This window comes from Leptopilina heterotoma, unplaced genomic scaffold (assembly GCF_015476425.1).
Source record: "Leptopilina heterotoma isolate Lh14 unplaced genomic scaffold, ASM1547642v1 Lhet_6768, whole genome shotgun sequence".
NCBI classification, from domain to species: Eukaryota; Metazoa; Arthropoda; class Insecta; order Hymenoptera; family Figitidae; genus Leptopilina; species Leptopilina heterotoma.
In genome coordinates this window covers 7501-24399 of record NW_025111156.1, presented here as the reverse complement: position 1 = coordinate 24399, position 16899 = coordinate 7501, and the positions used below count along the sequence as shown (strand labels likewise).

The following is a 16899-nucleotide window of genomic DNA, read 5'->3' as shown; positions in this document are numbered from 1 at the left end:
TTAGTTTGTTACATGAAAGTTTGTAAGCAAACCCCCAAGGATCCTTTGACGTTTCTGAGATGAATTGTTTGAAACTTTCTCTTGAAGTTTCTTTCATCTTCTTTTTCAATTTATTCCGTGTATTCCTATACTCTATTTTAAGTATGCTTCTTCTCTCAGGTTCCTTAGTTTTTTGGAAATTCCTTCTTGCCTTGTTTGCTGCAGACTTTAGGTCTGTCAGCTCTTGTGTCCACCATGCGACACCAGGGCCCTTGTCTCGACGCATAGGTATGGATTTTCTACCAGCAAAGGTGATAATCCTTCTGATTTCTTTAGCGAGGTGTACGACGTCCATTTTATTCTGACAATTCGTATCGAGCTCATGACTTTTGTCAAGAAGTGTTTTTGTGAACTTTTCCCAGTTGGCTTTGTTGGTATTAAACCGTTTGCCATCTAGGTGTTCTCTTTCTAGATCATTCCGTCTTATGGATTCTAGTTCCATAAGTATCGGTCGATGATCACTTTCACACCATTCTTCGATTACTCTCCAGTCTTTAACGAGTCTGACAGCTTGGTCAGTGCAAATTGATATATCAATATTGCTCTCGCCAGCAGTGGAGGAGAATGTCTTGGGTTCGTCGGCTAAATTCAAAATGTAGAGATTCATTTCGTTAATGAATTCTTCTACTTTCACACCTTTATCGTCTAATTTATCAGAAAACCATGTCGGAGACTTGGCATTCGAATCAAGGCAGAGGATAATTCTTTTTCCTTTTAAAAGGTTTAGAATTACTTTCAATTCCTCTAAGTACGTTTCTACTCCATGAGAGTATTGAAGGTAAGCGGATACGACGTATACGTCAAAGGTTCCATTGTCAATTTGTGCACAGACAATATGACTGGTGCTCACTTGGCTTAGCCGCATGACCGTCAGTCTCTTGTCGAATACAATTATGGCAGACCATGGTTGCTCGTTGTTTTTGGAACCAATTATGGTTTTAGCAGCAAGGCCAAAACCATAAACTTTGCCTTTTGTGGCGTATGGCTCCTGAACGAGAGCAACCTGTATTCCATGTTCGTTCGACAGCTGGCGGATAGCGGAACTAGTGTTCCTGCCCCGCCCTGCGTTTATCTGCATCATACGTAAGTTGCACGTTTCGAGAGTATTATGGGGTGTTATTCCCATAATCGGTTCTGCTTAATACTCGTTGTATTGCAGACTTGTGAGCTGGACAGGCACTGCTGCCAGCTCTGTGGTCACTTTTCTTTTTCGCCTTTTTGCATGCAGGGCATGTCGGCAATTTCTTCGCCTCTTTGTCTGGACAGTCTTTGACTTTGTGCCCCTGCTTTGAACAGAAGTTGCAACAAAGTTCTTTCTCCTTACAGAATTTCTGCACATGCCCGTAACACTGACACTTAAAGCATCTTGTTGGGGCAAGGAAATCTTCAACTCTGCAGGCAGACCAGCCTATGTAGACTCGAGATTTATTGGTACTTCGGAGACAGTTTCTCACTTCTGGGGTGACTTCGGCAACCCAGTTTGTGAGATGTTCGTCTCTTTTTCCCATCCTGAACTTTAGTTTAAAGTCGTTTTTAAACTCAGCTGTGTTCAGGGTCGACTTCAAGTTGTCATTCTGATCCAGAACGGCTTTGACAACTTCGTCTTCGTTCAACTCTGTTGGAACGTCGTGAATGAGGATTGTCGGCTTGGCCGCTCCTGCTTTCTTCACTTCATATCCATCAGATTTCAGCTGTTCGTTCGAGAGAATCTTGTCGAGGTCCTGGTCGGAGACCACTTCCACGGCAATTCCTCCATCACGCATCATTCTAACCCCTCGTACTTGAAGTTTTTCCTTTGCTGGGTTGACCAGCGAAAGTACTCGCTTCTTAGTTTGTTCACTTGTCTCGTCCTTTCGATCTTCAGGGGCTTTGATAATCGAGTGTTTCCACCTCTTCCATTATTTCACTGCTCAGTTCCTTCGATACCTCCGGAGATTTTTTCAATAGATCTAAGAGAGACCTCTTGGCTGCTTTCGCCCGCAGTCTGAGGTTCTGCTCTCTTTTCTCTTCCTTCAATTTTGCTTCTTCTTCTGCCTTTTTCTCGGCTTCTGAATAAGCAGTGTCATCGACTGATATGTCTTCTGACTTCTTCTCCGAAGGTTTTGTGTTCTCAGCTTTCTTCGGGCTTGAACTCTCCCTCAACAGCTTTCGATCTTGCTTTTTCTTCTTCTTCTTAGCAGAGTTTGTATCTTTGGAGCGAGCCTCGGATGCTGTTGAGTCACTTGACTCTGTGTTCGACTGCTTTGCTGAAGAAGTACTCAGCCTTCTTTTCTCCGCACGACTAAGTGTGCACATTTCAACATCGTTCGGGTCTAGGAACCCGGATTCGTTTGGTGATGTTTTGAGACTATTTTCCATTGTCTTTGTCATTTTGCATGAATTTGGTTTTTTGAGGGATGAGCCAACTTTGTCCATCAGACTTCGAGGTATCAATTTCAGAGTCAAGTTTTGTCAACCTTCATTCTTGTTCAGGATATGAGTGCTTAGGGTAGCCAGCGGACCTCGGAATATCCCCCGATTCGGTGCAGCAGGGCCTAGTACGTGCGCCACACGTCACTGATACACCGTCGCATTTTCGACGCATGGTCAGGCAGCCAGGTCATTGTTGGCTAGACTGACCCGGGCCTGTGTACTATACGCCAGCCGGGGACATCAAACCCCGTTTCTATTCTGTATCCTCATTCTGGGACGCACAAGCACTCTACCATTCCAAGAGTCCAGTTTGATTCAACAGGGCTCTCTGTGACCTTGACCTTGTCAGTCTGACTTATCAAAGGTAACTCTTAAAGGCCTTCCCTCAATGCCAACGTCCTTTATCCATTGTCGGTCGGCTTCTTCACTTTGACACCATTTGACTTTTGGGACGCCCGCCGGGCGACACAGCTCTGCCAGCTCAGGTACCCCGGGATCGCTAGTTCCCGTAGAGAGGCAATACACCTCTCTCCCTGGGGGAAGTAGATAGGGACAGCGGGAATCTCGTTAATCCATTCATGCGCGTCACTAATTAGATGACGAGGCATTTGGCTATTTTTTTTTTTTTTTTTTTTTTTTCTAAACGCCAGCTCATCACCCATAAACAAAAACAATAAAATTAAGCCAGGGTGAAGGCTGGTCCCTAAAAAATATTACGCCTGTATGGCAGGCGGTACCATGAATCGACAACGGCCTCCTCTTCTGTCACCCGATTCCTCTGCGAATTCCAGGGCCAGTCGCGGTGTTGGCATTAAAGATATTAAAGGCAGCCAACCCGCCTATAAGCACCCTGGACGAAATGGTCTTAATGTCATTCTGGACAAAACCCCAGCCACTCAGATCCCGTGCTGAGCAAGGGGACCAAACCCCTTTCCAATTAATGGTGACTGACGTGAAGGAGATGTTGTTCACCGGAATCCCATACTCGCCGGACACGAACTCGGTGATCTCCGAATTACTTTGGTAATATCGGACCTTGTTACAGTGAGCGGACCTTGTTACAGTGAGCGGACCTTAAGTCCGTTTGCTCACCAACAACCTGCGCATCAATGACTACCGCAACTTGATCTTTAGTTGCCACCAGATCAGGCTTACGAAGGCCTTCTCTGGTTTTTACGCGAGGTTCAATATGTACCATACATCCCCTCGCACGTAGCCTTTGAGCGCAGTAGTTAACCACCGCGTCGTGCCGGCTAATACGTGCCACGTGTGTGCGATGACAGACCTGAAGGACATGATTAAGGGTTTCCGGCGCACGATGTAATGTGGCCGGATCAGAGCAGCCTGCTCTACAACCCCTATCCCTAACTCGCCCTCGAGAGGTTCTCGATCTGGTCGGTAATGCACTTATTCTCAACCGGCAGGAATTAATAAAGTCCCTGCCAGTCAAGAACTTTGTGCCATCGCTCACCCAATGATGCTGACCGCGAGTAGCGATAGAATCTCTAAGCCCACATCCATCCACAGAGGAATGGAGTTTTCCGGACCAGAGTTTCCTAACATCATTGAGCGAAGCCAGACGATTCCCTCGATCCACCAGCCTGCGTTCACAGGTAGCGATCTCTCTTTCAAGGAACGAGTTGGCTGCACCGATCTCTTCTGTGCGCAGTCCTTCAAGCCGTCTCTTTCGCAACAAGGGAGCCATCCATCTCATTGAAGGAATGCCTAAACCACCGTCTGCTACGGACGAATGGAAGTAGGCCTTGGGCGCGTCAGGTGGCAACTTCAGCCAATCCCGTACAGCTGATCTTACCGCTATGTCGACTCTATTTAACGAGCCAACAAGTACATTACCCAAGGCCAATTGATGGTAAAGTTTGGGGATCAGGTTACAACGTAGAGCAAAAAGCCGTTGTTGTGGCTTAAGAGGAGCTTTTGTTAATAGAGAGAGATCTTCCCCTAACAAATTAAGGGGCTTTATTCTCACTCTTCCAGCCCAGTTGAACCTAACCCCCAAAAACCTCCATTCATCCAGACGGGTGATTTTCCGCAACATTTGGCCACCAATCTTGAAGGAAGACGTAATGTCCACGGTTGATTTCTTCTCTTTTCCGGATGGTCGGAAACCAAGTGTGAAACTCTTGTCAATGTTAATTGACATTCCACAACTTGAGAGAAATTTGCAGACTACATCTATAGAGGATTGTAACCCCTTAGGAGTCATCGCGTACAGGTTTGTGTCATCCACAAAGGCAGAAGCATTAGTAAACTTCTCTCCAACCCTAACCCCCACTTCCCCTGATAGGCAACCTAGCAGTCTGTGGGTTAGGAGGTTAAAGATTGGTGGAGATAGAGGATCACCCTGTCGGACACCCCGTTTAGGGTAGATCCTCTCCGAAGTCCAGCCCTGCCCCTGCAGAATCGTATAACCCTTGCGATAAACCCCCGCGACATAGTCCACAAATTTAACCGGGACACCGAACGACCTCATACATTCCAACAGAGAAGGATGCGACACTGACGGAAAAAAAAAAATTTAATATTTATGAATATACACCGTCATTGACATAGGATTTCTCCTAGGGCTTAGGATCGACTGACTCGTGTGCAACGGCTGTTCACACGAAACCCTTCTCCACGTCAGTCCTCCAGGGCCTCGCTGGAGTATTTGCTACTACCACCAAGATCTGCACCGACGGCGGCTCCAGGCAGGCTCACGCCCAGACCCTTCTGCGCACACCGCCGCGACCCTCCTACTCGTCAGGGCTTCATATCAAAAAGTAAACTTTTGATTCTCTTGCCGCTGACGGCAGAGTATAGGCGCGACGCTTCAGCGCCATCCATTTTCAGGGCCAGTTGCTTCGGCAGGTGAGTTATCGAACATTGTCGAAGGCGCCAGTAATGTCGAACAGAACACCAAGAGCCATAGTCTTATCCGACTCTGCAACCATTTTACGCATCTCAGTAATAGCATCAACAGTGCTCCTGCCAATTCTGAAACCATATTGTCTACTCGAAGAATAAGATGCATGTGTAGTCCATCTCTCAAGTGACTTCTTTATTAATTTTTCTAACACCTTGCTAAGTGTTGAGAGCAAACAGAGCGGTCTATAGGATCTCGGATCTGTTGGGTCCTTATCCGTCGACTTGAGCAGTACTCTCAAAACCCCCGTCTTCCAGATATCCGGAAAGACTCCATGCAACAGGCAGCCATTATACAATAGCTTCAGAACTTCCAGCATACGTGTATCTATAATGTTCTTAATCATTTCTACTTCTATGTAGTCCTCTCCTGGCGCCTTGCCATTTTTAAAGGACTTTATAGCCTTTACTATTTCTTCACTACTCCACATCATTTCCTCCGCATCTGGAAGTTCATCGTTCAGTATCCTATTATTGGTTTGGTCTCCACAACCAAAGAGCTCGTCAAGCAGCAGACTGGCGCTCTCTTGCCAGTTCTTTGTGGTTACACCATTCTTAGTTACATTGGCCATAACCGTCCTAGCGTTTAGCTTATTTGCAGCTATTTTGTAGGGAATACCAAAAGCATTAGCTGTGTCATTCACCTCTACAAAATTTCGCCAGCTCTTAACTCTTGCACTAGCTACAGCACGCGTGTATTCTCGTCTTGCCTCTCTATATAGTGTCTTTGCCATGTCCCTATCATTTCCAGTCAAATCTCTGTTCTGCGACCTTCTCCTAAGTCTATTAACCCGCCTTTTAACTGCAGTCAACTCCGTAGTCCACCATGGCACCGACTTTTGGAAGTACTTCTTCCTCTTCATCGATGCTTCAGCAGCCACCGTTATGACATCAGTCACCTTTCGAGCAAGCTTCTCCACTTGCTCTGGTGTATCAAGCAGGGCATTACTAAGATTCAACCGCACCACTTGATCATTTATTAGCTGCTTATATCTAGCCCATTTTGCATATTTGGTGTTATATCGTGGCTTGCCAATCTTTTCAGGCTTTGGTAAATCTCCAAAAGCATGCACAATAGCCCTGTGGTCACTTGATTCCACATCCTCAATTACTTCGCTATTTATGCTTTTGCTTATAAAGTAAGAATCCACCAAAGCACAGTCAATGTTTCTGGTTCCCTTCTTAAAGGTGCAGAGGCACCCTGTGCCCTTTATCGCATGGAGATCCCACTGGGAAATGAACGCTTCTAGCTGTTCTCCCCTTGCATCCGCATACTCACTGTTTTCACACCATAGTGGAGACACCGCATTGGCGTCTAACCCAATGATAACCCTATGACTACCAATTCTCTGCAGCGTGGCTTGCAGCTCTTGTAAGTTAGCCTCAATATCCAGTGAGTACTGGAAATATGCCGACACAGCATAGAATGCTCCGTGCGGTCCAGAGATATATGCACATACACAGTGTGCAGTGCTAATATCTTTCAGTATCATTCCACTATAATCCTTCTGGGTTATAACTATACATGCCCATGGAGCTTCATCATGTTTATTCCCAGCAATTACCTGGTTAGAATATTTGCCCAAGCCACTTGCCACATTCCTATTTTGATACGGCTCCTGTATAAGCATTATCGGGATTCGGCGCCGGGATGCAGCATCAAGTGCCTCATCCGTTGCCGTTCTCCCTCGTCCTAGATTTACCTGCATCACAAGTAATTCCTCACAGCTCCTGAACTCCGTAATCCGTTCGGGATATCAGACGTTCCAGAGCCATCTTATACGCCAGGCAGTTCTTGTCCACGGCCTCATGATCATGTGGTCTATCTTCCAACTTACAATTGCTACAAACCGGTTTGACCTTATTACCTTTATTTTCACATGACTTGTACTCATGTCGCTTTCCGGAACAGTACGAGCACGTCATTGTTTCGTCCTTACAATACTTGGAGACATGCCCAAACTTCAGGCACTTGAAGCACCGAGAGATGCCCCTGTAATCCTGAACCTTACAGGCCTGCCATCCTATGTATATTCTTTCACTGCCTCTACTACGCAGTATATTTCTAATCTTGGGTGATACCTCCACCACCCAGTTGGCCAGATCACCGTCCTTTCTTCCAGTTCTGAATTTTGGATCAAATCCCTTCTTAAACTCCTCTATTTGTATGCCCTCCAGTGTGCTCTCATTTTGCTCATAAACGTTTTTTGTTATTTCCGCAACACTGAGACTTTTAGGCACGTCAAAGACTAACAGCCTAGGACTCAGAAGTCCAAACTTTGTCACCTTAATCCCTGTCTGCTGTAGCTCCTTATTACCCATAATCTTGTTCATATCTTCTGCACTAGCAGTCTCTATGCAGATCTTACCATTATCTCTCCTTCTGATCGCTTTTATTCTGATCTTTTCCTTTACTGGGTTGATAATCCTCATTACTTCGCTCTTTAATTTGTCGGTCGTGTCACTCTCAATCTTCGTTCCCTCAGGGGGAGAGATCATCGCAACCTGTGCTACAGTCCTTATCTTCGTGCTTCTCCCAGTAACTGGAGGCACTTTATTTGTTTGAGCCACAGCAGCATAGGTTATTTGATTCTTAGCAACAGCTAGATCCTCGATTTTTGCGACTAGCCTATTCTGTGCGTGCTCTATACCCTTACTGTAGGACTTTAATGCCAGATTTTCCGCAATAAGCCTTCTCGTTACGTTCGCCATCAAATCAAATTGCGCAACCAACTCTCCTGCAAGTTGCTTCGAGATTCTCTTTGCCGCCTCAACATACACCATTTCATTAAATCTTTCTCTCACCTTATTTACAGTAGCAAAGTCTGTTTCCGTATTCTCAAAAAGATCCGTCCAGGTCCTATCCTCCGAAGAGGGTGAGGAATCTGATCGGTTTCTCTTACGAGTCTTCCTCGTATGGCTAGTCTCATCCCTTGGCGTATGGTCTACTACTTCCATTTTCGAGTCTAGGAACTCGGCTTCTACACTTGGCACCTTCGAAATATTTTTGTTATCATTCGTATTTTCCATTTTATTTAGTATTTTGTTCAGTAATTAGAGTCAAGGTCTTGGTGGTCATAGCATGTTTATCCAAGTCAGAGTCACAGATCCTCACCTCCACCCGGAGCAAGCATTGACATGGACTGGTGGCCTCACAAGGTCCCCCCGTTACGATGACAGCACGCCTAGCACATGCACCACACATGTCGTATCAGTCACCGCCGGGATTTTCGCCGTCTGACCCAGGCAGCCAGGATCACGTGGTTAGCGCAACCCCGGGCCTGTTGCTATACGGCAGCCTGGCGTGCCAACAACCAGTTGCCCTAGGGTACCCTCTCAGTCCAAAGCAAGCTCCAGGCTTCGGCGATTATCATGCTTCCCCAACTTGGCATACTAAGCCCCCGGCACCTCTGTCCTCTCTTGGAGGGCGGTTTAAATGCGCCTGCGCAAATTTCGTCAACTCTATGATAGGGCCAGTTATCCTGATGCATTTAAAGAAAATTATCAAGGCGCGCCTTTCTCCTCAAATGGCAGGACACACCTTCAAAGTTTCATCGCTTCTTGTTTCGCTCATGCTACGTGGCCACTATCTATCAAGCGGATGCAATAACTCACTACAAAAAATTTTTGCATAAAAAAAGGGGTGTCGTTTCTCAAACAACACCCCCTACCTGCTACTGCTAAACGGATGCAATAAGTCACTCCGAAAATTTTGCATAAAAAAAAGAAGCGTTGCCCCAATGCAACACCCCATATCTTCATATTTCCATACTCTTCCCTCCACTGCTCCTCCTTCCCCGCACTGAACAAATGCGGGGCCCCGGGCTTGCAACCGGCATAGCGGAGTTAGTAGATAGGGACAGCGCCTAATTTGTTTCACGTGAAGGACCTCCCGATACCGGTATACCCTCACGGGCACGCCTACGGCCATATCGGGACCCGAGATACGCTCGGCCAACGCGACGGAAAGTTGAACAAACAACAATCCGTCTACCCACCCTACCAAGTAACCAACACAGATTACCCGTAGGGCCCCTGGGTGGGGGGCGGGACCTCTCTAATCCCTGGTTACTCTGCAGGTAACCGCCCGAGTTGAGGACCTGCAACTCACTCAGGCAGGCGTTGAACACGCCTCTAGCTCAGCATGCGAGCTTTCAACCACTGTCAAGAGGGGAATGGAAAAACGCTTTCAAAGCATTAAATTCCTTTACCACCTCTGATAAAGATAGGCAATGCCTGAAATTCAAGAAGACCGGTGCCCAATGAAAAGGGAGAAGCAGTTAGTTGCAGTCGTATTGACCCCGCCAATACCCCATTGCTGGAGATTGACGAGGGCAAGCCTCGTGCACTACCAGCGGGGACCACGCGGAGGTTCTGCTTCCAGACCGAAGTCTCACCAGACCCGTACGAGACGGGCGTAATGCGTTCGATAGTCACTTAGTCGTCTCTTACGACACGCAGTTGTGACCGCGGATTGCCTATTCTCTTGCCGGGTCAAACACGGCCCCATTGTCGGCGTGTCCCATTCGAATCGACGACACCAACAATGGGCGAAGGTTGTCGGTCTATATTAGACTTGCCGGGCCGACACGGCACTGCCCATCATCATCAGTATGCCAACACTCTGCAAGATAGCCAGGGCGAACCGAGGACTAACTGCAAGTGTTGGCGACCCTCCGAGCCCGTTTTAGTCGCCTCATACGACATGCATCGGATCACAGGGGGCCTATTCTGCGCCCGGGTCCCCCACGGGAGAGTAGATAGGGACAATAATAATAATAATAATAATAATTTATCCTTGAACAGCCCCTTCTGGGCTTTGTTGATTAGCCGTACCCTATCCTTGGATATACCGGCGTTATGCTTCTGCATCCTGGTTCCTTGCTTCTCTATTCCGTAGGTCTTCTTTTCGATGTTTTTGTTCTTTATTTCTTGTCTGTTAGTTCTTTGCTTGTAGTTAGTACATCATTTATCCTTTGCATTGCCTTGTTTTGGTACTGTACTCTTTATAAAGCGTCCCTTTTGTGAGATCAGTTCTCTTGTGTTGCTGCTGCTCACCACTGCCATGGTTTCGCCAACGGTAGGAAAAATTAGTGTGAACAGAGTTCTCATCGAGATTTGTGGGGTTTGGTTTGCCCTTCGGGCTTTCCAGGGAAACCACGTGGAGGTACCCACCCAGATCCTTTCTGGCTCTGCCGCCGTGACTTGGCTCGGGATCAACTCCCCATGCCGTTAACGTCATACGACTCGCATCCAATGCATTTTTGCAGTTGGAGCTCACATTTGTATAGCTGTGTTTTATACATTGTCAATTTCATTGTAAAGCGCCCTTATCTTGCTACCCTCAGGCGACTTGAGGTTTCTTTTAATCTGCGGACTCAATCGTTTCCAGTGTCTCCTTCTTCTTAAGTGCTAGAGTCGCAAATATTTTTGTTTCCGGAAAAATTTCCTTTGTCAGTAACTGCGCCTCATCTGGAGGCCAGTTTTGTCCAATCTGTCCCAATCTACTAACTAGCCTTTCTCTCTCGGTCTCGAATAATATACAGTTGAACAGAAGGTGCTTGCTGTCGTCCTCCAATCCACATCTACACTTCGAATCCTCCTTTAAGTTTAATTGTTTCAGTTTTGCTGCAAAGTCACCATGTCCTGACAACACTTGTGTCAAATAAAAGTTTGTATCGAAATAAAGCATTCTTAGTCTTAGTTGTATATCTGGTAAAAATCCATAGGTGACTCTGCCCTTGCTGTTCTCTGTCCACTGTATTTGCCAGCTTCCTATAGCTTCCTGCATGATTGCGCTCCTTGCTTTATTCTGCATCGCTTTCTCACCACTGTCGACTACTATTGGCTGATTCGAAATCACTACCTCTTCTCCAGATCTCATTTTGTAAACTTGGCATCGCCTCATTATCTCTAGTCTTATTGGGAGTTCTCCTGCAATAACTTGAGCAGCCTCCAACGATATTGAATTGTATGCCTTAATTATTCCGATCAGCGCAAATCTTTGTGCTGATCCCAACTTGTTCCAATGTTTTATATTTATTCTATCATACCAACTCGATGCTGCATATGTTATGATAGCCAGAAAAAGACCCTTATAGATGGTCCGTAGCGCTTTGAAGCCGAGGCCCCATTCCCTCTTAGCCACCCTCTTTAGTGCCGCAAACATCACTTTGCTCTTAGAAGTTACTATCTCGACGTGTCTACCTGCCAAAAGGCCTTTTATTCCTGACTGGAACGTGACTCCAAGATACTTAAACTCCTTTACCAGTTTAATCTGCTTTTTCGCCAATTTTATTGTAGGCGGTCGGTCCTTATCTAACTTTCCTTTGAGAAGCATCATCTCCGTCTTCTTTTCGGAGAGTTTCATCTTCAAGTTGATGCACCATTTTTCGGACAGAGTTACTGCATATTGTCCCTTTAACTCCAATTCCTTTCTCGTGTTCCCCTTGATGATTATCACCACATCATCCGCAAACGCCACAAAGATAATGTTCTCCCTATCCAGGTCAGTCAATAAGTCATTGAAAACAATATTCCACAATACTGGGCCCAAGACCAATCCTTGTGGACATCCTTTGTCCATCCATCTCTCCACACTACCACTCTTAGTGCAAAACACCACTTTTCTCTTGCTCAGGTAACTCTGAAGTATCCTAAACATCTGCTTGGAAACTCCTAAGTCTCTTACACTCTTCAATATCGCTGGCCACCACAAATTATTAAATGCGTTGCTAATATCCAAAAAGATTCCGAGCGAATACTTCGTTTTCGTTTCTTGGAGTCTCAAGAACTCATTTAAAGCATCCTCCGTCGACCTCTCTTGTCTAAAGCCATACTGTTTCGTCGACATACGCATCTCACATTTCGCCCGTAATCTCGTAAGCATAAGCGATTCCATAATTTTACCCATTATAGGGAGTAGACAGACCGGTCTATACGATGACGGGTCTGACTTGTCTTTATCCTCTGATTTAAGAAGTGTCACAACCAATGCCTTCTTCCATTCCGTAGGGAAGAGTCCATATCTCCACCTTGGAACAGCAACGCACCTCAAAAGTTCCATCGCTTTTTATTTCTCTCGTGCTACTTAGCCGATATCCGACAAACGGATGCAATAACTCATCGCAAAAAAATTTTTGCATAAAAAAAGGGGTGTTGTCTCAAGAACAACACCCCTTAACCATCATGTGTCACTGCGTATACGGATGCAATAAGTCACTCCGAAAAATTTTGCATAAAAAAGGGGTGTTGCCCCAACAGCAACACCCCTTATCTTCATAATTCCGTACTCTTCCCTCCACTGCTCCTCCTTCCCCGCACTGAACTACATGCGGGGCCCCGGGCTTGCAACCGGCATAGCGGAGTTAGTAGATAGGGACAGCGGGAATCTCGTTAATCCATTCATGCGCGTCACTAATTAGATGACGAGGCATTTGGCTATTTTTTTTTTTTTTTTTTTTTTTTTTTTTTATAGTGTTTGGGAAGGTGGAAATGCATTAGGCACACTCTGTGTTGGACTCCTCCATTGATCGCTGTCGGGTCTTTGCAGCTCAATGGCCCTACCAACTAAAACCACACTCCCTCTCTTCACTTAAAAATATTAAACCTCATGTTATTGTGGGAGGCTTCACCTAATATTCATTATGCTGAGACTTAATCTTGCTCATTCAGGCATACTATACAGCAACGCTCCGGGATTACGTCTGCGTCCTAACTCTAGTTGTAGAATTGAACATCCTAAATCCCGCAATGCTCCCAATGAGTACTCTAGATGACACGATCTTAAGGTCATTTCTAGAAAAGATGGAATTTTTCAAGTACTCCGCAGATTTGCTTGACCAAATTCCTTTCCAGTTCAAAGTAACCGAACTGTAGGATACGTCTTGCACCACATCCGAAAGATTCTTGACAAACTTCGTTACTTGCTGATCTTCATAATATGCAGCTTTCTTACGATGAGCTGTATTAAGGTCAGATTGCTCGCTGACAATCTGGGCATCCAAAACCAAAGCCTTACGTTCCTTGTATGCCACTATATCGGGCTTCCTAACTCCAGCTGTTGTTTGAATTACGGGTTCCAAAAGAACATTGTAACCTTTCGTCTTGAATTTCTGAGCCACATATTTCATAACTGCGTTATGTCTGTCCACTCTCTTGACATGTGTTCGGAAACAACCTTGCAACACATGGTTCAAAGTCTGTGTTGTTCCACATCCAGCTCTACAAGAGCGATCTCCTGCTCTTCCTCTAGATGTTCTCGACCTTGTTGGCATTGCACTGATTCTCATCTTGCAGGAGGTGATGAAATCCCTGCCGGATAGAAACCTTGTTCCATCCCCAATCCAGTCATGTTGGCCTGGTGTCTTGGCTGATTCACGAAGTCCCATGCCATCAAAAGATACATGGAGCTTACGAGACCACATCTGGTTGATTTTAGACATCGAATCTAAACATTGCCCATTCTCTTTCAGTCTCCTCTCCGAAATCTGAATCTCCAGTGTCACAAAATCCTGCAAACCGGGTTGTACAGTTGATAATGTTTGCAGCCTTTTAAGTCTTATTGCTGGTGCCATCCACCTGAAGGAAGGTATTCCTAGACCTCCTTCCGCAATCGAAGAATGGAAATATCCATTAGGCGTATCATGTGGTAGATCTAACCACTTTCTAACTGCTGCTCTAGATGTTTTATCGGCAGTTTTCAGAGTGCCCATAAGGACTCTGCTGAGGTTTCAGAGGTGCTTTTGTTAATCTCTCTATATCGACCATCAAGCTTTCCTTAATGGCGATGTTTTTGCGTCCAGCCCACGTAAATTGTACACCTAGGTACGTCCACGCATCAGTTCTTCTCATTTTTCTGAGCGATCTATCCGCAATCTTAAATTCAGTAGTAATATCCATCGTCGAAATCTTTTGCTTACCAGATGGTTTAAAACCCAGGGTAAAGCTCTTGTCGGTGTTAATTGCCAAGCCACATTCTCCCAGAAACTGGGTGACCTTATTGATCATGACATGCAAACCTCTAGGTGTAGAAGCATAAAGATTCAAGTCGTCGACGAATACGGTAGCATTGATGTTGGTTGCTCCCAACTTAATCCCTACATCAGCAGGCAATGTTTGCAGCATTCTATGCGTCACTATATTAAATAGAGGAGATGATAGTGGATCTCCTTGACGAACACCCCTTTCTGGATGTATCTTTGCTGAACGCCACCCTTGCCCAAAAATAATGGTATAACTATTTTCATATACATACGAAATATAGTTTAAACATGATATAGGAACACCAAATGATTTAAGAGACGAAATCAGAGCCTTGTGCGAAATTGATGGAAACGCTTTCGCAACATCAAGTGATGCCATGTAGAGGGGCTTAAAATTACGATGCTGATGTTTCAGAATCGTATCTAGCAGAAAGATGTTGTCTCTGCATCCATCGACATTTGTCCTAAAGCCCTTCTGTCTCTCATCAATAGGGATTGCTTGCTCAATTCTCCTAGCAAGTATCCTATGCAATCCTCTGACCAAGATGGAAGAGATGGTAATTGGCCTATACTTGCTAGGCTCATGCTCAAAGCCCTGTTTCGGAATAAAAATTGTTCTTGAAGCCAATAGAGATGTTGGTAATTTCTCTAACCATAGAAGTAAGTTAAAAAGACATTGGAGAATTACAAACGGTATGTCGTTGTAATCTTTCCCTGTAAGCCCATCAGGACCTGCGGCTGTCTTCTTATCTACCATGCTTTTCTTAATTTCCTCAATGGAAATTGGCTGCCACAACTCATGTAAAATATTATCTGACTCTTCAAAGGTTGGAGATTGGTCAGATCTCTGAGTGAGCACATTTCTCCAAAAAGGTTCCATGACTCCTCTATCTGGCTGCTGTGTGTTCTCAGTGCCATTTAAGATGTTGCTCAGGCATCTACTCCGGTTCTTTTTATACATGACTTGTGTCTTTGCATATTCCTGTCTCCTCAGTTTGCGTCTAGAAAGTTCTGAGCCCTTAGTTGGAGCCCTTGATGCAGTCGTTTGCTTAGCTGGTGTTAACTTCTTGAGATGTAGTGATAGCCGGTCAGAGATCTCCTCCTTCTCGCTCACCATCGCCGATTTACAGATGTTAAGTAAATCCTCAAAATGGTACTTAACCAGCCAATCACCCTTCTCCTGTGGTCGTTCTAGATCTTGAAAGAACTTTAGTAATGGAACCAATGTATGTTCCGACAAGTTGTCTGCCTGCTCAGACTCCTCCGAACTCGTACTTGACGAGTCACTCGAGAGCTGCTCCTGCCTAGCAAACTCCTGGAATTCCTGTACCAGCGCTTTATAAGCCACTGCTTTCCGATGTGATTTAATCGCCTCCTGCGATCTATCAGGAAATTCCCTTGAGAGTTCAATATTAATGAACCTCACTCCCTCATTCATTAGTTCCACTTCTCTTCTCGCCAACAATCGACTCTCCTTTTCCGTCCACCGTTCTTTGACGCGATTCACCAAGACTCTTTGATCTGCAAATTCCGGATGCTTAGATCTTCTGTGTACGCCAAGGCCTGTCTTCGAAGTAAAACTCCTCAGACAGCCTGGAAACTCGCAAGCAAATAAGTCTGCTGCAGCTAATTGGTTAGCATGGCCAGTGGGCCTAGCTTCATCCGAGGCAAAGTTAATATTGTTTGGGCCAATTGCAGATAAGATGAAGAGGGACGGCAACCCTCGACATCCTTTGTTTTACCATTGCTCCTTAACCACATAAATGTGGATAATCAGTCACCTGTAATAGGGGAGTTGGATTTTGACTAATTTTAGCTAAACAGCTGTGAGAACGCTTCATTCCTCATCGTATAACTAATGAAATTCCTCTAAGTTCCCGTGCGCATTGCTTTGCACTTTGGTACAAAATAAAATTCGAAATTTTACTAAGTTCCGGTGCGCATTGCTTTGCTTTATTGAACAAAATAGAATCCATTACACTCCATACGTGCCTGCAGCGCGCTTGAATCTTTTAGCCATACTGCTCCTACCCTACACTAGATCAGGCAGAAGACAGTATGTTACCAGCGGTCGCCCCGGGGAGGCATCTTCAAGCACTTGAACAAGAGAGGCTGAGTGCCAAGGACCGTCAAGCCCAGCATGTATTAAACGCATCATTGTTCCTTGTAACTATGACTCTCTATAAGAGAGTCATAGTTACTCCCGCCGTTTACCCGCGCTTGCTTGAATTTCTTCACGTTGACATTCAGAGCACTGGGCAGAAATCACATTGCGTCAACACCCGCGAGGGCCATCGCAATGCTTTGTTTTAATTAGACAGTCGGATTCCCCTTGTCCGTGCCAGTTCTGAGCTGAGCGTTGAATGGCGGCCGAAGAGGACGACCACGACGGCAGAACCATCACGGAAGCCTCGCAGCAAGGAAGATCCGCGGGAGGCCAAGGCACGGGACCGAGCTCGGATCCCGACTCCCGAAAGAGTCATTCACCTCGCCCAGGCCCGGCACGTCAGCCAGACCCGCTTCCCGACCAAGCCCGACACGC

At 45.7% G+C, this 16899-nt stretch overlaps 2 protein-coding genes across 2 annotated transcripts in view; one reads left to right on the top strand and one right to left on the bottom strand.

The window, feature by feature from the left end:
• Positions 1–1899: 1899 nt before the first annotated feature.
• On the bottom strand, positions 1900–2409 carry LOC122510139 (protein FAM133-like). Its single transcript, XM_043624577.1, has one exon. The coding sequence runs from the start codon at positions 2407–2409 to the stop codon at positions 1900–1902; it is 510 nt and encodes a 169-aa protein (XP_043480512.1).
• A 14111-nt stretch (positions 2410–16520) lies between these two features.
• LOC122510140 overlaps positions 16521–16899 on the top strand; it is an 800-nt gene continuing 421 nt past the window's right edge. Inside the window, exon 1 of the mRNA XM_043624579.1 lies at positions 16521–16899. This exon is cut by the window's right edge and continues 421 nt beyond it. Within this exon, the coding sequence (XP_043480514.1) occupies positions 16721–16899 (179 nt within the window). The 5' untranslated portion in view covers positions 16521–16720.

What these genes read in the sequence shown, in the direction of transcription:
- LOC122510139 (XM_043624577.1), bottom strand. Translation starts at nt 2,409, where the DNA reads ATGACAAAGACAATGGAAAATAGTCTCAAAACATCACCAAACGAATCC.